The following is a 20,872-nucleotide window of genomic DNA, read 5'->3' on the forward strand; positions in this document are numbered from 1 at the left end:
GCAACATTCAAATGCTGCTTTACAGTAAAATAGTCTAATACGGCTGCATTTTAATTACATAATTTTTCCTTGAATATTTCAATACCTCGATTAAATCAGTATAAATGCCATGCATGAACACATCTGCATCATTACCATGGAGTTACATGTAATTATTCTGACAGACATTGATACTTACTGCACAAGTAGTACAAAGGTGGATTATGAAACAAAGACATGTTTGACATTTTGAAAAACAATGTTATTTGTTTCTTTACAAATCTACCGTAAAAAGAGAGTGAAAGCAAACGCTTGGTGTTACTCTCTCATCCATAGCTATTTTCTGCATTAATAAACATTTGAATTTGTAAAGCAACATATTTAGCTTAGGATTTGACCTGATTCTGGTAAATATATATATATATATATATATATATATATATATATATATATATATATATATATATATATATATATATAAAATGATAGCAATGGCTGAATAAATGCTAAGGTATAAACATGTACACACAATGACATACATGTAGGTATTCTGTGGGATTTACAGTGCTTTTGTTCATTCTCAGGGGCTGAATAAGAAACCCACATTGGTACCACAAGAGGATGCAAGCATGCATGCAGTATCACTTTCAACCAACTTACAATTTTTTTTAATTAACAAAACAAAATTCATCGAGATTCTAGCTTGACCTTGCAAATGTTTTGAATAAAACAGTCTCTAAGGATTTTTACACAAATAAAACATTTAGAGTTTTCAGGCATTTTAACATCTTCTTTGTGCCATTTTCTTCATTCCTTCTCCTCCTCATCGTCACGCTTCATCCTGCCCTCTTGACCTACTTATTCAGGTACTTTGCCACAGAGTGGTAGGCAATGAGGATCTCTGAGTCTTGAGGGCAAGTGTAGCGGAACTCATCTTGTTTGTAGGCGTTATTCAGGTACTGCGTCAGACCCTTCAGCACTGGAGGGATGGAAAAGTCACGATACTTCTTACACACCACCTGGAGGAATAGAAATTTGTATTCATAACACATATCCATCCTGCTGAGAAATTTAAAAAAAAAATGAAAAGATTGATGTCTGAGCTACACTCTGCTCACCTTGACAATGTTGAGTTTGGGAAGTAAGTTGCAGTCAGCCAAAGTGAGGGTGTCCCCATCCAGGTACAGACGTGATGATTCAGTAGCACTGGGGTTCTGGTCGAGTTCATGGGGAAGAGGCGTCTCCAGGTACATGTTCAGCGACACCAGAGTTGAGAGAAATTTTTTCTCTAGCACTGAAAAACAGTCAGGGCTTAAAGTTAGTCATTCTCCCTGAAGTCGATTTTGCATTTTAGGTATTCACAAATAGAGGATTTTTTTTCTCCCCCTTCTGCATCACATCTTCATGACTCCAGAAGGCAGAAAGAGCCAGTCCAGTATATTTAGCTTGAAGCTAATGGTAACAGATAGCCAACAACAGCAAAACTGTCCCAAAAATATTTGTTTACAACTTTTCCACTTGGTCACTTTAGCACTGATATAATGAGATAACAGTTTGATAGTGGACATTTTTGTACAGTTTTACTTTTGTTTGTAGTTGGTGGTCATTATTTACCATTAGCTTAAAGCTAAATATACGTGGTTAGCTTTTTCTGCATTCCAGAGTCACAAAGAAGTGACAAAGCAGTTCAATAACTTTTGAACTGCAGCTCCCAAACACAGTCGGTGGCTATAGTATCATTTAAGTTTCCGTAGGTCACACATGGCCGAAACACAACTGACAGTTAAATCATTGTGACTCTCCAAATGCTCTTACTGTCATTCAATGCAGGATTGGGATTCTTGATATAAGCTGAGAATTTACGGAAGATGTCTTCTCCAGCTCCGTTGGACTCTTTGTATCGACAGCACAATTTTGGATACCTGCCGTTGGTAAAATAGTGTGAAGAAAATGGATTATAAAATCAGTCTAGGACTGTCTACATGTTTGTGTTTGACTGATGCCTTCCACTCACTCAGGAGGAGCTAAGGTTTCCTCCAGGAACTCCTCGATCTTGTTGGTGTCTGTTTTGACCTCATCGTTATAGAGGAGGAAGGGAGGCTGGGATCCCGGAGCCAAAGCCTTCAGCACATCAGGAGCCCTGTCACAACAAGCAGAGTTTAGGCTCCCCAAAGTTAATGTGACTAATCTTAAACCAAAAGGGAAAAGGTTCTATTGTACAGAATAATTTCTCTCACAATTTATATGTAGAAGTAGTGGGTAGAAGTAGAAATGGGATGGGATGTAAGAGGACAAATAAATACAGAGTAACAACTGGGGGTGGGCTGTATTACTGAGTTTATACAATTCAATCTATGGAATCTTGACTTGTGCAAAAAATGTCCACCTCTTTAATGTTATTATGTTCTTAACAAGGATAAAGAGAATCAACAACAACAAACCTCAATTGACTGTCATGGCTGGATGGATGGAGTCTGAATTTTAGATTACATTCAATTTAATTTGGAACTTTTTATTGAAAAAAGAGCTCTTTTTAACCCAAATCAAAACTAATAGCTAATAACTAAATGTCCCCAGTAATCATGCGGTAAACTAAACGAAAAGTGTTCACTGTTTGAAAGTGCTGTAGTTCATGTCGTCGGCTCTTTGTCACATAAGTACAGTAAGTAGAACGCAGGCATGATAAATCTCTGGAGAATGGGTGTAGCTTGCCTGTCAAAGGAGGGCACGCCTGTCAAAATTATTATCACATATGCCATAACTTTTTTTTGGTCCATTACATACCTGACAAATACCATAATTATTGAGGAAGAGGGACCACAGCATCTGGATGTAGTCAACACTTTGTCTCTGATTGTCCCTCTACCACCCTACTGTCTCTACAATACTCATTTTAGGTAGTTGGTGGTTAAGCATTTTTTTATTATTATTTTTCAGTAAAATATTTACATCTTTTAGATCTACAGTAACCCACCGCAGGTTAGCCTACTAGCGCCCTTAGTTTAATCAAGAATGATGAGATCTCTTCTTCCATCCAACGCCTTGCTTGCCTTTTTATCGATCGATTTGTATATTTTTTTATTCACTGACAAGAACTTTTCCTTCTTCTTCCTCTTCCAAATGCACAGGATGCCTCAACTGAATATGAGGACACCAGCTTGCATAGGATTTTTTGAGTTTGTTCTCGGAGTGTTCGAGGTGGTTTGGAGAGGTTTGGAGATGGATGCGTCCGTCTCCTCGGAACTGTTTTCAAGTCATTTAAAAGCATCCACAGGTAATGTCGAATTACTCTTTTGTCTTATGATCACATTTTCTTTGCAGTTCCTTTGTACGATATTGGAAACAAGTTGGGGTTTTTTTGTCTCATGTAAGACTTTTGTAAGATGAAAGTCTTTGATTTTTCACAGCCCAACCTGCTGTAATGGCCCGAAATTGTAAAAAGTTATGTCAAAATAAAAGGTCAAATTGAATTAAAATTTCTTTCTAAAATTCTCTACATAATTCCGCTATAATATAATCCGTACATCCTCGTCAACAACAAACGTCTCTTACCTCTTCATGTCCACGGTGGTGAGGGTGAAGTTGACTCCTTTTAACCAGAGAATCATGAAGAGTCTCTGACAGAAAGGACAGTTCCCCACACTCTCTGCATCCACACTAGCCTATAACAGACAACAGGACAGAGTGTGTGTGTGTGTGGATGTGTGTGTCACCAGCAAAACATGATGCAATGTGTCATTACAGAGGGTTATTGTGTTTGAAATGCCGTAGGTTAGACAGCGAGCATTCCAAATGAAGTGTGTTCACCGCATTAAAGAATGTACCAGGACACTTTCAAGATTACGAGGGTACAGAAGTGAGTGAATGACTAAATGCTGGTCGCATGCTAAAAACAGCAACACAACATATCAAGTGACACATTCATATTGGATGAAACGGTGACAGAAACGAGAATAAAGTGATTACAGGCTGCAGTTCTATGGAGGAAGTTTTGGTCGCAATGTGTCTCTTCAACAAGATTCAGTTGCACGTGACCAGGGGCGAGTTGTCACATCATCCCATGAAGAATCATCTTGACACAAGATGAAGATGGAGTCTTGCAGCATAGGGAATGAATGGACCCCACAGAGGTCTGATCCCAGCAGGGCCCCACTAGAGACAACACCACTGGCCTCGGGCAAGTTCTTCAACACGCTTGGAACAAACTTCCTGCCAAGTCCCTTCAAAAGATTTACAACGTGCCTAACAGACTTTTTAAAGATTGAGGGTGGCAACACCAAATATTGATTCAGGCTTTTTCCTTTTAAGTAACAGAAGGTCAACTTTTTGCATAATACTGTGTATGCAAATACAAATACGGTCTCAGTCATGCAAAGCCAGAACATCTGCAATACTGAGCCTCCTCCAAACACCCCTCCCCACATGTCTCTAAATATTTGTAATCATTTCAACTATTTCAGTATTTTATTCCTTTATTCTTTAGACAACAGATCAGTTTAGAATCATATCCCCCAAACCTGATTCAAAGCACAGGTCCAATAGTGAATCTGTTTATTTATTGATACTGGTCTGGAAGTTTTATCCTCCATGTGAACTACAAGTGCAAAGACATCCATCAATGTTTACATGTTAAACAGATCCGCCGGGTACGTCCGTTGATGCAAATCTGTTGCCAGACAGAAAGGAGGTAACACATTGGCAAGAGGACACTCAGAGTTTTCACGCTTCCCCGCAAGGTGAACCCACGACAGAAAAGAATGTCATTTTTCACTTGTTAATTGACAACCGAATGGACTCTTCCTCAGTCCAACCTGCATTCCTCCACCGAGGTGAAATTCCACCTCGTAGTTTTTGCGCAGTCCTGTTTACAAACAAAGAGAATGACGCCATTATTGGAGGAGGCAACTTGAAGGCGCTCAGTCAAACCCAATAAGAAAAAAAAGTTAATTTTTCCATCCATCCATCTATTTTCTTCCGCTTATCCTGTTAAGGGTCGCGCGGGGGGGAGGGGGGGGGGAGCTGGAGCCTGTCTCAGCAGCCTTCGGGCGAGAGGTGGGGTTCACCCTGAAGTTGATTACGGCGGCTTCACACCCATATTAAAACATACAAACACAAGCACTGCTCCCAGTAAGCACCTCTACCAGACCCTGGACAATCATTTGTGTGCAATATTTAACACTTTGCAGTGCAATACTTAACACGGTACTGTGCAATTCCAACACTGATGCTGCCCAACACTTATGCTGCTAGTATTTATTGTTTATTGTTTGTTGTTTATTATAGGGAATTACAGTATGTAATATAGTTTTTTACTGTATTTTATTTCAGTTTCTGCTATTTATTGCACTGTACTTTTTATGCTGCTCCTTCTCTGTTTCTGCTGCTGTAACAGTGCCAGTTTCCCCACTGAGGGGCGAACAAAGGTTTATCTTATCTTATCTTATCTTACCTTAAACACACATAGTTTCACAGCAAGTGGCTGCTGGATGTGGTTTGAAAAGGTCTGCCACCGTTCTGTCTGGGGAACTGTCTTTCATTTGCCATGTTCTGCTGACGCCGGGGTTACCAGAGTTACGGCACAACTACAACTTCAGTTCAATTCCACTTCAGGATCACGGGCTTTTATATTATTGATGTTATAATGAAAGGTAACTTTGAATTGATAGTAGCAGTGGTGTCAAGATTGTTTAATTACAAATGTCTCCAGCAGATTCAGCGTCCGTGCTGATTCACGTTTAGGCCTCACCTTGATGAACAGTTCAATCCTCGGTTTGTTGTCCTCCGTTTTTTCTTTGTCCATCTGTACCCACCAGATCCACCGAATGATTTACTGATGGGACTGTTGCTGCAAAAACAGGACACATTCAAATTATTAGATTGTACTTCTTAATCTCTTCACACACACATATGCTGAGGAAAGCGGCTGTCGGATACGTTACTGAAAGTCAGACTTACCAAGCTCGTGTTGCTCTGGATTCAAGACCAGCGCTTTGTTGTCTTTCTTATTTTGACTACCTGTCCCTCTCTTCTCTGTCTTCTCTATCTGTTGCTGGAAGTGTTCGTCTCTCACCACACCTGCCCAGCTCTGACAGGCGTCCTCCCTGATTTACCTGTCCAACCAGCAAATCTGGATCTTTCCTCTCGACCTCTTCCAGCTTTCCAGCATATTCTCTGAAACAAATCTGTGGCTTCTCAAATGTTAGAGTATCAATTAGCCTTTTGACCACGATTTTTCTGCTGTAGGCGCATGTCAGCATGTGGAAGCAACGTGTATAGAATACAAGATCTTACACAACGATCCCCCATTGAGGTGCAATATTTTTATAAGTTTATTGTTATTAACATGGCAGACATGTTCATAGAGTAACATGACCTTAATGGTAATTTACAATAATTATCCACAATTAAATGAAATATTAACCTCAATACATGTGATTGCTGGGCAACAATGTCAGTTGCATTTGTTCAGGTTTTAAATTGGATTTGACACAGCCTACTAGACATGGTGAGCAGACTTTGCAAACCACAATGAAAGAAACACTTCACCGGTGTTATAGAATAGACCCTCCCCTCGGTGCTCAGGGCAAACCTGACCTAAATAACTGACCTAACAAGCATGAATTTGATACATTGTGGATTTGATTTGTATGACTTAAAAGCTTTGTTTTCTATACAGTTACATATAAAATAGCTGATCATCCCTTTGATTGGAATGACACGCCTGTGTTGCATCATAGGAAATGAATGAAATGGTAAACATCTCCCCCCCCTCTCTCTCTCTCTCTCACACACACACACACACACACACACATGCAGAAAGAGAGTGGAGGGTTCATGTTGATACTTGCTGGTTTCTTCTTAAAGTGAAGTAGAAGCACCCAGACTTTCAGATGAGAGATTTTGCTTCTTCCGTCTCCCTGCTTAAGATTGAAAGAGGATGATTCATGCATTTATAATGTCAAGACTTGATTCCTTTAATTCTTTGCATGTGGAATTAGACCAGTCATCCATTCAACACGAGCACTTCTGTTCATCTTTTGCCTGGAAAGTAAAAGAAGGACCACATCACAGGAGTGCTGCACTCCCTCCACTGGCTTTCTGTCCGTTACAGGATTGATTTTAAATGTTTGTTGTATGCTTTTAAAGCTCTGAATGGAACGGCTTCTCCTGAACTTCTCCTGGTGGAGCACTGAGGTCAACTGATCAGCTTCTCCCAGGAGTTCCCAATATTTGGCTCAAAACCGAGGCAGATCGAGCTTTTGTGGTAGCTTTGGTCAACCTTGGGTGTCTTTTTTGAATGTGATGAAATAGACAGACGGACAAACTGCAACAAAGATGTCCGGAGTCCAGAGTCCTGACCCCAGGCTTCAAGCTTGGAGCTCCACCTCCTTGAAGGTAGAGATGCAGTGGAGTCACAGATAGACGGATAATTCTTGCTTCTTCTTTTTTTAAAGCTGAGTTTCTCTGGAGTCTGTTTTAATATTTACTTCATTTACTACATTTAATTATTACTCATCTAAAAAAAAAAGTATGAAATCGAATTTGGTGTTGATTTCTGTATGTGTCAAGACACTTGAGGCTGGGGCCAGAGGGACTCGGTCACTCAGTCAATCACTGGGGAGGTGACACAGTGGATGTGACAGTGGATGTTCATCGATGAAGAAATGTCAACTTTATTGTTGCATTTTCGTCAACATGCCAACTGTGACGACAACCCTTTCACTCTGGCCATGCCTCGATATCACAGCATGGTGAATCAAATCGGGCGCCGCAGCCTTCAAGGTCAACATGAGAGCTGTTAAAACAGGCCTGAAAAACTGAGCACAGGAGGTTAAATACAACCCAGAATTAGGAATGTCACCCAGGAATGTGTATCCTAAAAAGGGATATGGTGGAAACTCCACAGTGGGCTCATGCAACTGGAGCACCCTCTGAGTGAACTTTTCCTCAAGATTTTGGAAGTTAGCTGCAGATTTTGGAAGCTAACTTCAGATTTTGGAAGCTAGCTGCAGACGTTTGCTTGTGTTAGTGATCACTGATCTCTGGGATGAAGGTCTTCGGGTCATAGATCTACTTCATTCTCATGGGGTATTTCCCAAGCTGTGCCCTCAGATATTATATCATTTATTTCCTCATTAAAAGTAAAGCCATGAAAATTTAAAAAAAAACAACAGTTTTCAAGCTGCCTTAGCAGAAACTGCCTTCGTTACGATTGAAGAATCAGGCTCAAGATTTAGTTCAGGGCATATTTTTTTTAAAACATTAAAAAAGTCCCACATGTGGATGTATACTTTCCATGATAACTCTTCCTCTCTCTATCTTATGAATTGTGTTTCAGTATCATGGTTCCTTTCCTCTTTACTTTGTTTGTTATGAATTCATTCTGCAGACAACTTCCAGTTGTCGATCTGCATTCATGCCTGTCAGTGCTCTCAGGTTGCAGGTATTCACACAGATTACACTGTGGTTTCTGCGATCAGAGAAACACCTGAACCTTGTTGACATAAAGAGAAACAAGGTTGTGAGCCAAGATGAGAGAGCGAGAGATCAAGATATGATTTGACCCCACACACGCCTGAGTCACAGGGGAGGAAGGAGGAAACGAACAGGGTATGACAATGGGTTTGAACTGTGGAATCAACAAGTTGGTATTTTGCTGGTTAGTTGAAGCGGTTTTAAGGTAGTATACAGAGCTACACCCCGTCAGGACCCTGTATGGATGAGGTAATGCTGCAGTAAGGTGCAAAACAAACCCGTCCTTCAACTTTACCATAAAGCGCTTCTGTTTTCGACTCAAAAATCGAGAAACAGGCAAATAAGTCACTGAAAATAGTAAAAACAAAACAAAAAATGAAATATGACACCTCGCGTTTATTTGCGCAGCTTTGAATAAAACATTTCCCACATTATTTTTTCCTGTCAACCACATGGGGACTACTAAGCATCAAGTAACGGGCATAACAAGGCAAACGATTTCAGAGAAACAAGGAAACCACCTACCAGGGAACCATCCGACAGCTGGCAAAATTTACCCACAAGCTCTGCCAATGTCTTTCAAAACAGTTTTCATCTTGTTCTTTAAGAACGTTTTAAGGCTGTTAATCAACTTGTCAAATAAAATCCCTATAAGAATTAATTACACATATATTCTTGAGGATGTTATAAAGACGCTAATGAATGTAAAACAACCTGTTTTCAAAAATCGGCCAAAAAAAAAAAAAAGAAGTATCCCCTGAATGCTCTTTAGTGATAAAAGTGCTTCCTGCCTTATCACACATAGGTGTCGTAAACTCACAAAGTACTTTTCCCCTTCTAGATTACTTTTTTATCACTCCAGAACGCAGGAGCAATCAGCTACAAAATAAACGTGGCTGGCGCTTTCTGCATTATGGAGTCGCAAAGAAATGACGTGGAGGTGGAAAAAAGCATTTTAGTAAGCTCTACACACACGTGTGTGAACACCTGAAACACAATTTCGGGTGAAGTATTGCTTCTGAAAGTGAAAATGGGCCTCACCAGCACCTGTCAACTTTTACAACCCCTTTTAAACCAGAGCAACTGCATGTTTCCTCGCAGCCCTTTGGCCATGTAGCAGGTTTGTCAAACAATTTGAATGACAGAGTCATTTCAGTGAGTATTAGATATTTGGGAGGGAAACAATTCTTTCATGTAAAAGGTCCAGTTCTTCAGGGGAAAACAACACACTCCCCTCTAGTGGTGTTTTAGCATATTGCAGGGTGTTCCACTGCACTTCCTCAGGATGTGAACTGAACAAGATAAGGATTGCAAAAGCAGTAAACGTTAGAAAATGTAGTTCTGTTTATTTGACAGGATACGACTGTCTGTTCAGGAATTCATGAAATGTAACTGAAAGCCTTTTAATAAAGTTTTAATCCGACTCTTGTTCTTAACCTTTTTGAGTCATGAGCCCCAAGAAAGACCTAGTACATGTTAGTGACCCAACCTCGCCCCGCGCATCGAGGTTGAGAAGCAGAACCATAAATAAGAAATTATGAAAATTGTTATATTCATATCATTACAGTGGAGGACAAAATAATAAGAAATTACTTACTAACGAGTCAAATCAAGTCAGAGCAAATCAAACTCCTTAATCCATCAACCCATGGTTAATTTTGGACTTTCGATTTTTGACTCAGTTAAAAATTTTCACAATTAAAAAAAAGAAAAGAAGCTCAATACATGAGCAACACGTGCACATTTCATTGCAAAAATAACGTTTCCTCTTTTCCCATAAGAGCAAATGTGCAGCAGACGCCGTTGGGCTCAGCTGTGCGCACAGAGATTTTGCAAAGAGACAAAAGCGCAGATGAAGCCTCCTGCACACTGGCACGTAAGGGAGCGGGTCCCACTGCACCGTCCTAGCTGACATCAAAACATATCTGCCTCGTTCGCACGTAGCCGCACCTCTTCCTTCAAATGGGCCGAGTCTGGTTTTGACACTTTTTTTAAATTTTTTTCACGAACATCACATTGATACCATTAAAAAAAAAAAATGGTTTCAGTGGTGAGTGAAGGACGAAATCCAGCACAGCTCTTGACTCCTCAGCAGGTTAGTGCTGGGCTTCATATGAAGTCTTTTTTTTTTTAATGTCCGTTTTTTCTGTGTGTAGCAGGAATGCAAACTCATCAACTGAATGTTGAAACTGGCACATATCTCAGTGTATTAGGGAATAAATACGTTCAGAAAGTGGTTTGACCTTTGTACTAACGCTCTGCATCTGCAAGTGTGGAGATGGTGCCACTGCCAACATAAATCTCTCACCACATCCTGTAGAGAACGAGTATCAGTTGCAGAACCTCACTTAAATAAGAAAAATGGATTGTTCAAATGATAGAATTAATATCCAATGTGCCTTTAAAAAAAAACGTGTAATCTGACGTGCGCTTGAAAATACTATTCTGTTGAAATATTTTGTGTATCCTCTGGACACCAACGTCACATTTTCTCCATCGCCTTTTTGCTATTTTAGGATTAAAGCTCAAAGCCACACAAAGACAAAGCTGTTTCAAGATATCAGAGGTGTGATATGTGCATTTTTTTGGTTTTTTTTTTGCATGCTCAAGCTCTCTTGGTGTAGTGGGGCAATAATTTAACAACAAATGAAAACATGAGATTACTTCCAAAAAAAACAACCCCCACAATGACCTTCATGTAGAAGATAAGCCCTTTCAGATAATGCCTCTGTGAATAATCAAGGTAGAACCCCTAAGTCCAGCGTGCGATAGCAGCAGGGATGTCATTTATTCCATGGAAGGGAAATAAGCTGCTTGTTGTCGAATTTCGGGAAAGAGAAAATGTCATTTCTGATACGGCCAATAAAATGTTAAAAGTTTGACAAAATTGAGTTTTAGCAAACAGCAGGAAATAAAGAAGGGTGCCACCCTGAGCAAACAGGAGACACATTTATCAGGATTCCCATCATCTACAAAGAAGCATGCGTGCCATTATTTCCTGTGCGTAATGTGATTGTCTATGCATGATTTGACTAAATATTTAGTTATGACTAGCATGCATGTTTCCTCTACCCTTTATGCTCGCTGACTTCACATTTTACATAAATTCAAATCTTATTGTTTCTTTAGTTTCTCATGTCTTATTTGTAATTTCTCACATCCTGTGTGTCTTTTTTAGAGTTCCCTATTTGTTGCCATGTTTTGTCGGTCGCCTCCCTTGCAAGTGTGTAGTTTCAAAAATAGGGTCTGTTGCTCAATTCCCTTGTCCATTCCTCTTCAGAATTTCTGCATCATACTGGGTGTTTGTTTAATATTTAACTTAAATGTTGCAGATTCACCTTTTTATGTGTTTTTTTTGGGGGGGGGGGGGCTCTGGAATCCAGCTGCCTGCGGATTCATGTAGAACAACTGGATGCAAGACAAAAGTTCGATGCCTAGGGGGGCGATTCTTTCTGCCAAGTCAAATAGTGCGTATAGTTCCCATGAATGAAGGGGAGAAAAAAAATCTTCTCAATTTTGGACTACACTCAGAACCTTTGCATCGTCTGACTCTGCCCCCTTCAGTAATATTGCGTCCATTTCCTGGACACGTTACTGAAAAGATGTCATACAGTGAAGCGTAAAGACGAGGGGACTGAAAATTGTGAAATGATGTCACGAGAGAGCTTTGACTGAAGCAATTTATCTCCGCTGTTCTGTTTCGTCCCTTCAGGAAAAGGAAGCTCGCACACATTTCTCACTGGACGGGGTTGAGCAGGGGAATGTCTCTGGTTTGACTGGTGAATCCTCTTCATACTGGGAGTCCTGATGGTGAGTCCTCAGCCCACTGATGGGACGGATGTGCATGTAGTTTAAGAACCTTTGGAGAAATCATCAGGCCTCTGTCTGGAGACTTTCTTTTAAATATACCATTTTGGTAAAAGACACATGCACGTATAAACATATGCTTTGAATAACAGGGGAGCTAAAGGGGATGGGGTGGGGGGGCTTGGCTCCCCACAAAGCGGCACAAACTGAAGCCGACTTAGAAACATCTGGGGGAGATCTACAACATTCCCCGTATTTTTTGTTGCGGGCTCCAGATTTGAATTTTAAAAAAATAGGTTCCCTGATATTACTTGTAACAGCACATTACTGACCGTGTCTCTCCCCTAAACAGAAGCACTGTGGGGGCTTGTTGTTTTGTTTTTTGTGTGTATATCTCTGTGGTTTTTTGTTGGTTTTTTTGGTGGTAGTGGTGGTGGTGGTTCTTCATAGTCCATGGCAGAAAGGGTGGTGTAGGGTGTAACCTGAACCAGGCTTTCGCTTTCTGCAGGGCATGAACCTCTGTGTAATTCCAAAAGTTGGCCGATGCAAATACAGTAAGCAGAGAATCAAAAAGACATGAAATTTGATGCTTTTCTAATCAGTGTGACAGATCATCAGAAAATGTAGCCAAATCTAATCAGACTTGGTTTTGGTGGGAAACTTCCCTCTTGACCCGAAATCTTTTCCCAAAAGTTGACGCGTTCTTTAAATTATTTTTGAAAGCTGACATACTGGCTGAAACCTACATACTTCCACTTCATGAGTGGAGTAATGTTTGATTCGAAGTATTTCCACTTTGACTCAAGTACTGGGGTGTGTAGTTTGTCCGCCAGAGTGTAGTTGTGTTATGAAGTGTAATTCGACAAAAGGTAACATTGATCCGTCTTATTTCCTACAGGGGTGTAATAACAGTAAAAGGAGTTTACTGGCCTCAAAGAAGAAGCGCCTCCTGTTCTCCTGTCTCTGTTTTTTACAGCTGTGTCTGCTGCACAGATGGCTGAGTGGGTCCCAGGTTCGAAACCCCTCCACCCCCTTGAACCGCAGCAGAAACCTGACCATCCTGCTGTGGTACTGGCCCTTCGGACGCCAGCTCAAACTGAAGGGGGATGTATGCTGGGACCACTACCGTATTCCCCACTGTCAACTCGTGGACCAGAAATCTTTGTACTACACCGCTGATGTGGTGGTGTTCCACAACAGGGAGCTGGTGCAGAAACGCCAGAAACTGCCTCTTGATCTGCCTAGACCACAAGGCCAGAGGTGGGCCTGGATGTCGCTGGAGGCTCCTGCTCATAATGGAAACCTAACCATGTTCGCAAATGTCTTCAACATGACCGTTAGCTACAGGAGGGATGCTGATGTCACTGTACCCTATGGCGAGCTGCTTCCAAAGGAGGTCAAAAGAGATGCCATGACTGACACACCTCTGAATAAAAGCTCTGTGCTCTGTTGGGTGGTCAGCAACTACAGGAGGACCCACAGGAGGAATCAAGTGTACAATGAACTCAACGCCATAATTCCTGTGAAGGTTTACGGGCGCTGGACACACACACCACTCCCCTCTAAAGCCCTCTTACCTACAATCTCTCACTGCTACTTTTACTTGGCATTGGAGAACTCAGTCGCCAAAGATTATATCACAGAGAAGCTGTGGAGGAACGCCTTCCTAGCCGGGACAGTACCCGTCGTCCTGGGACCTCCGGTACAGGACTACAAAGCTGTGGCTCCACCTCATTCTTTCATCCACGTGGATGAGTTTGCATCATTACAGGATCTGGGGGAGTATCTAAAAGTACTGGCAGGCGACAAGAAATGCTACAGTGAATATTTTAAGTGGAAGCAGGACTGGGAAGTGAAGCTGTACACAGACTGGAGGGAGAGACTGTGTAAGATCTGTTCACAGTATGACCTTTTACCTCAACGCAGAGTTTACTCAGACCTGGAGGCCTGGCTACATTCAGGTGAAGTTTGAGCTTGCAGCTTGCATTTATAGCCATGTTTTAAGACATCCATTCTGCAGTATTTCTCTTTGATTCTTATTACTTTGGGTTACACGCATTTCTCAACAACCTGCAGCTGTGGGGGCCCTCTAGTATGAATCTTATACACACACACACACACACACATATATATAAATAAAAATAAAATCAACCAGTGTCTCTTCCCTTGGTTCTCTTTTTCAAGTTTTGGAATGTCATATATGATGTTTAGGACATCCATCTCAGGACCAACACATAGAGACAGACAACCATTCACACTCACACCTACAGTCAATTTAGAGTATCAATCAGCCTCGTCCTCTCTTGATGTCTTTGGACTGTGGGAGGAAGCTGGAGTACCAGAGAGAACCCACACAGGAACAGGGAGAACATGGAGACTCCACACAGAAAGATCCTGTGATGGAGCCGGGGCTCAAACCTGGAACCTTCTTGCTGTGAGGTGACAGTGCTAACCCCCCCCCCCCCCATATGAAAAACAGAAAACTAGCCTGTATTGAAACCCATGCAGAAAAGTTCTTGAAGACAAATGGTAATTTTTTTGGCGGGGGGGGGGGATTAAATTATAAAATCTACAGTGTTAAAATCTTATTGAACTAAATAACTGCTATTTTAAAACCGATTGACAGAAGCTTAGTTGTTATGGCTGAAGTCACTTACCTCATCACAAATGTGACTTCAATGTGTGGCATTATGAAAAATGACAAAATTCCACATCCGAGTGAAAAGTACCTTTCTTAAAATTAAAAGACCACATAACTTCACAACGTGTTATTCATCAATTCAAAAACATAAAACCCCATTACAATTTTTTTTTTTTTTTTTTAAATGTAGATGAAATACAGTTTGGCCATTAATCCTCAAATCAAAAGTCACCTGAGACATTAAAAGTTGACATGTGCAATAAAAGGTGAGATCTCAAAATTAGCAGCAATGGTACGTGTGAACCCAACACTGGTCACATTACCTCAAAATTTGGAATTCCAGCCCCAACAGATAGTAAAAATACATGCTACACATGTCGATGCCAACCATGACAAAACTTGGGTTTGGTATAAAACTTCTTTTAAAAAAAAAATTCAATGTTCCAAAAGGCACTTTTGCAGAATCAGAATAAGGAAATGAGGCCGGTGACACTAATCAGGATGTCAGAGCAGTGTGAATCATTTTACAGTAAAAACAAAAAAAACAACATTTCTATTAAAATGCAAAAGTGAAACAAATTCTCCCCAATTCATAATTGCACACATAATTGACCCACTATCGATGGCGATATGAAGGCAACTTCAGATCATTGAACCACAGAGAACCTGCCCAGGCTTCACCCCAGCACACATTTACAACCCTTCCTCAACTCACAACCGTAGCATCCAATCTAACTTTGGTATCGTTAAAAACCTTAAAAAATGACTGAAGCCTACTGAATAACTTACTATGCAATAAGAACACAACAACAACAAAACAGGCACCAACACGCTCAGGATAGGTTTTCCTCTCCACTTTTAGTCAAAGCAGTTGTCGGTGTGGATCAGCAGAATTATGTTTGTCCATCGCACAGCTGCCAGAGAACCCTATGGTTCTCTACCACCACCACCCTTGGGTATAGGGTGGGGGGTGGAGAGGTTCTGGTGACAGGGTTTTGAGTTGGGGTTAGACAGACAGGCTTGGGAAGGCAGTCTGTGGTTGTGACTGCGATTATCTATCCAGTCAGGTGACTAACCAGTCCAGGGTGCAGGGTTTGCTTCAGGACGTCAGGCCGATGAAGCGAGGGCATGTAGAGCGTAGGAGGGGGGGCTCCAGGGTAACTGGAAGCAGGGTAGCCCTGGTTGGGGATGGGGGAAGTGGCCATGTTTAGAGGGGATGGACTCTGCTCGTAGTACTGGCCGTCACACTCCTCATCCAGGGGCAAAGCTAGGCGCTTCCCTTTCTGTCTTCGGTTGCAGAACCACACTCGGACCACCTGAAAGATCAGCAGTTGTAACTCAGCAATGTGATCGATCTCGATGAATGTTCTAAAAGCGAGTGACCCGGCGTTGAACTTACATCCCTCTCCAGGCCCAAATCATCTGAGATGTGTGTGATCTCCTGGGTGTTGGGTTTTGGACACTTGACAAAGTAAGACTCCAGAGCAGAGCGCACTGCTCCCTCCAGGCTGGTCCTCCTCTTTCTCTTTCTGGTGTCAACAAATACTCGCTCAATCTTGTACATCTGAGGGGCCAAAGATTTGTTAGTCCAAATATTCTGATTCTTTTTTTTTTAATTGGGATTTCATGCAATTTGAAATGATCACATTTGCCAGAATCAGTGTGTGGGGTGATCTAATGGTGGCCCTCTAGTGGTCACATTAAAATAGCAGGAGCGGAGGGTCTCCATTCAGGCTTGCTCCGCAGGATATGTGCTTGCCAGCCCTGAAAAGGCCCACAGATCTCATACGGCTGTGTGTTTCTCTGTTGTCTTGTAAACTAACCGGCAGATGTCAAGAGGTGAAGACTTACATCCTGGGGATTTTCCGAGGTCTCTGCCTCGTTCAGCCATCGCTGGAGAAGGGGCTTCAGTTTGCACATGTTCTTAAAGCTCAACTGAAGAGCCTCAAAGCGGCAGATAGTGGTCTGGCTGAACATCTTACCTACATGTGACATAAATCACATATCAATAGCAATAATATCAAGAAAGTTGGCTTTAAGGTCTACTCAAGGGTCTCAGTCCAATGACATCAGCCCCAAATGAACCATGACGTTGACAGAGAGCTTACATGTGTCACGGTACAGGTATTCTGTCTCTATATTATCAAGAGCTGGACATGGAGTTGGGAGCAAGCTTACCGTAGAGGTTACCAAGGGCCAGGCCAACATCTGCTTGAGTGAAACCCAGAGTGATGCGTTTGTGTTTCAGCTCTTTTGCGAACTGTTCCAGCTCCTCAGTGGAAAGGTTTTCCTGTGGGACATAAACATAATATTTAACTCCTTTTGTTGACTTTTACAGACTCCCCGACCAAATTCTATACAGGACAAGGCCTTACCTCCTCGGAGTCACTACAACCGCCGCTGGAGGATCCGCTGCTTCGCGTAGAGGAAGTAGGGTTCTGCGCCTGGGGCCCGGGGGTCGACTGGGTTCCATTCACGCTGAAAAAGGCGTTCCCCGGGATCCCGTTGCTGGGGGGCGAGGGGGACATAGATGGGGACGATGCGGAGGATGTTGAGGGGTTTTGGTTGTTGCTGCCGGGTGGAGTGAGGTGGGAAATTCCGGGCCAGAAGGATGGGTTCCAGGGTGCAGAGTAGAACACTCCATGGGGCATCGCGGCGGAGGTTGGCGGGGTCGGGTACTGCTGGGTTTTCACCTCCGTGGAGTAGTCATCACCGGTGTCCTTCTCAGTTTTTATTTCGGGCAGCTTGATTTGTTCCCGGGTCTCGGCTATAGGTGGGCTCAGGTTTGTAGGCTGGGTGGCTGCCGTTACACCGGGTACCTGGCCGGTGTATTCAGGCGCAGCGAAGGGATACCAGTGTTTGGGTTGCCCAAACTCAACAGCCTGCAGATCGGATCCCCGGTAGTCACCAGTGACGGATGGGAAGGGGAAGAAGGTCTGCGCGGATGCCGTTGGGATGCCACTGTAGGCGGACTTGTTGTAGAGGAGACTGGGGTCTGGGAGGACGCCGTGAGAGAGCTGGAAAGACGCAGCGCCTCCCAAACCCTCCTGACCAAGAGTGCAAGGGTTGACCCGGCTGAAGTCATACGGGCGACTTTGGCACTCTGACACGGGACTCTGAGATCGATCCGACATCTTCGAGAAGGCGTGAAACATCCAAAGCGGACAGTAAAAAATAAATTAGCGACGGTTGATTCTAAAACTGCTCATCCATTTCAAATTGAGGTACCAACCAATGGCGTGGGGGGAAAAAAGCTCTCCGCAGATGAACCAACACCTGTGCGAGAAAAAGACGGTTTTTGGATAATTGTGCACGAATATAGGATGCCGTTTTGGTCCACCATAACCCCTGATGCGCCTCCGGCCTACTCCATGAAGTCTTGAGTTTGACGCCACCTCACAGACAAGCTCAACCGCTCCTGTGGCTCCTGGTTCGTCTCCACAGGTTTTCCTAGTCACAGCTGCGGGTGTTACCTCGGCGCCCATTGGCTGACGCGCACAATTACGCACAGCTGATGGTGAATTTGTGAATGACCTTGATACTTCCCAAAGTAGTGGGCGTGGTTTCACGTCTACTTCAAGCCACTTGCAGCAAAGTATTTATAGATTTCTCCTCCTAAACTGAATTTAAAACTCATTACACTCAGGATATTTGTATCTACAATGCTAAATAGTCGCATGTATGCACTTGCACCATGACAACATACTGCAAGTTGCTCAGCTCATACATGAATTATAATGCTCGGGTTTGTTAAAATTATTCCCTTTTAAAGAGAAGCTTTGATATTAAAATAGCAGTGATGGAGCCTTACATCATCCATTTCTTCCGCTAACATTTAAACTAAATATGAATAGACACTAAGACTGTTGCTAGAACGAACGGATTTAACTTCAATTGGGTTAAAAGATAAAAGAACTTCAGCTGAAACATTTGAATCATTTTTCTAAATTTCCTCGACCTACTTGAACAGCTCTATTTAGCTAGATATATTTGAAGCCTCGTTGTTTTTTTAGTCATACTTTCAATAACAGCTTTTTGCCCCCCCACCTTTTCAAACGTATGCTTGATTGTGACTTGATTACGGGAAGGAGGAAAACTGAGAGGTAAATAAAAGCTCCAGCAGCATTTTAAGGTGAACTTCTCCCATCCACCCTTGATCGGAGGCCATTCAGTGGTCTGGATGATGGCCCAAGCTCCTGCACAGATGCGCTCCCCCCAGTGCGGGTCGTTGGCCGCAGATTGCAGCAGGAAGACGCACTGCGGGACAGGAGGGGGGGTGCCATTGTACGAGCTGGCCCCGAGGCACCCCGTGGATTTCAGATCCCGAGTTGCGATGGTCGACCATTAGCTCCTTTTCAGATTGAAACAATAAGTCTCAACCCTTTGATTCCGCCCCACACCCACCTCCTCCTCCTCCTCTCTGAAACAAACACCAGGTTGTAGTTTCACTCCGGTCTGCAGCTCCAACGGTTCAATACATTGGAACTCGGTCTGATATGGCCTAAAGGTCCAAAACAGGTCTGGGGACTGAGATGTTGTCTGCAGGTGCAATTATCACGTTGAGAAGGAAAATGTCTTGTGCGCCTATAATTTTATTTCCAGCAAACGCTGTTTTCTCAACACATTTCCATGGCTGCGGTGAAGATTATCGCCATACGTGACCTTAAACGTCTGTTTACACGTGAAGAAAAGTTCCTGTCAGTTGAGCTAATATCTCAAGAGAGACCAGAACCAAAAGCCTTTTCCTAGTCAATCTTCCTAAAATTCAGTAACCTTTCTAGGTTTTTCATGACCTTCTGAACTGAAAACAGTGAAATAACGTTTCATTTAAAGAGGAGGTCAGAATCATCTCATGCCTCATCAGTCAGAGACTACTAGAAAGTTCTCCCACATAAAAAAGTCATGTTGCAGGACCAGGGAATTTGGGGAGACAAGAGCTTCTCAATAGCTGAAAGGACATCAAACCCTGAGTGTGCCAGCATTGTCCCGGGCCATGGACTTGGGAGGAGGATTGTCATGCAAAAGACAGACAGCAAGAGAGATAGTAGACTTTAGGCAGCGCTTCAGAGAGAGCACCAGGCTCTCAGGGTGTCCAAAGGGGGGGGGGGGGGGGGGTTGATGTTGAATAGCTGAGTACAGTGAGGGGATGTGTGAGGGGAGTATCTGAGGCTGGAGCTGAACCCCCCGATGTCTCGGGTCTTGTCTTTTGGCTCTTTTTAAGTGGTGCCTCAGAGCTCTGCCGGCAGTTCACAGGACCAGTTGAGCCACAGTGAAAGTAACAGATAAAAGAACCACAGCATGAAGTGATGCAGCCAAAACAAACCCACCACATTAGAGTGGCTGCTTGCTTCTTGTCTCACTATGTGTTTCCTTCCAACCTCTTCATTATGAAGAAGCCAAACAAATATTGAGGCCTCAAGATTTAATCACGTTGACGCCACACAGTATAATTTCTCTAGTTATTTGGAAGTCCTGCGATATAAATTGTTATTCAATCAAGTTATCCTAAGGCCACGAGACAGACCTTGGACACACAAGTGAGTCACTTTGAAGCGACAATGTATAATTTGCTGTCTTTTGACGTTAACTGTATTAAATCAAATACAAAGCTCAGAGACAGACGTTGTAGAATTGCTGTCGTTTCTTTCTCTTTGACACATAAAATCGCCCCAATGTGAGGATGTGAGTTTGTATTTGTGTTTGAAAATAACACCTTTTTAAAAAGCATCCGGCTGTACGTCACTCACGAAGCAGTTAATTTCCTGATAATGTCATAATAAGGCTGAAATCTAAACTTCACTCCTCCCACTGAGCAGCACAATCATCCCCCACAAACCAGTCTGATGGCTTTTTGATTTTCTTCTTAACGGCCCTGCCTTTGACACCCATCCTCACAGACCCCCGACCCACCCGAGGTTTTCATCCGAGGAACCAATGGCTGCCTTCCTTCCACTGTCCACTGGCACAATG

The 20,872-nt window shown here is 42.7% G+C and overlaps 3 protein-coding genes across 3 annotated transcripts; 1 reads left to right on the forward strand and 2 right to left on the reverse strand.

Annotated features, from left to right (window-relative positions):
- Positions 1 to 387: 387 nt before the first annotated feature.
- On the reverse strand, positions 388 to 6,092 carry clic3 (CLIC family member 3). The gene is made up of 7 exons (XM_086188528.1): positions 5,935 to 6,092; positions 5,726 to 5,824; positions 3,532 to 3,641; positions 1,994 to 2,119; positions 1,795 to 1,901; positions 1,098 to 1,273; positions 388 to 998 (listed from the first exon to the last, which is right to left on the reverse strand). The coding sequence occupies exons 2-7, from the start codon at positions 5,777 to 5,779 to the stop codon at positions 834 to 836; spliced, it is 738 nt and encodes a 245-aa protein (XP_086044654.1). The 5' UTR covers positions 5,780 to 5,824; positions 5,935 to 6,092; the 3' UTR covers positions 388 to 833.
- Positions 6,093 to 10,322: 4,230 nt separating this feature from the next.
- On the forward strand, positions 10,323 to 14,286 carry fut7 (fucosyltransferase 7 (alpha (1,3) fucosyltransferase)). The gene is made up of 3 exons (XM_086187595.1): positions 10,323 to 10,549; positions 12,167 to 12,264; positions 13,160 to 14,286. Exons 2-3 carry the CDS (start codon positions 12,262 to 12,264, stop codon positions 14,231 to 14,233), a joined length of 1,077 nt encoding a protein of 358 aa, XP_086043721.1. The 5' UTR covers positions 10,323 to 10,549; positions 12,167 to 12,261; the 3' UTR covers positions 14,234 to 14,286.
- Positions 14,287 to 14,974: 688 nt separating this feature from the next.
- On the reverse strand, positions 14,975 to 18,391 carry pou5f3 (POU domain, class 5, transcription factor 3). Its single transcript, XM_086187594.1, has 6 exons — positions 18,135 to 18,391; positions 17,278 to 18,036; positions 17,081 to 17,192; positions 16,754 to 16,884; positions 16,302 to 16,466; positions 14,975 to 16,218 (listed from the first exon to the last, which is right to left on the reverse strand). The coding sequence occupies exons 1-6, from the start codon at positions 18,243 to 18,245 to the stop codon at positions 15,958 to 15,960; spliced, it is 1,539 nt and encodes a 512-aa protein (XP_086043720.1). The 5' UTR covers positions 18,246 to 18,391; the 3' UTR covers positions 14,975 to 15,957.
- Positions 18,392 to 20,872: the final 2,481 nt, after the last annotated feature.

Source organism: Aulostomus chinensis, chromosome 19 (assembly GCF_037954235.1).
Source record: "Aulostomus chinensis isolate RoL2024-O1b breed Wild chromosome 19, RoL_Achi_v1.0, whole genome shotgun sequence".
Lineage (NCBI taxonomy): Eukaryota > Metazoa > Chordata > Actinopteri > Syngnathiformes > Aulostomidae > Aulostomus > Aulostomus chinensis.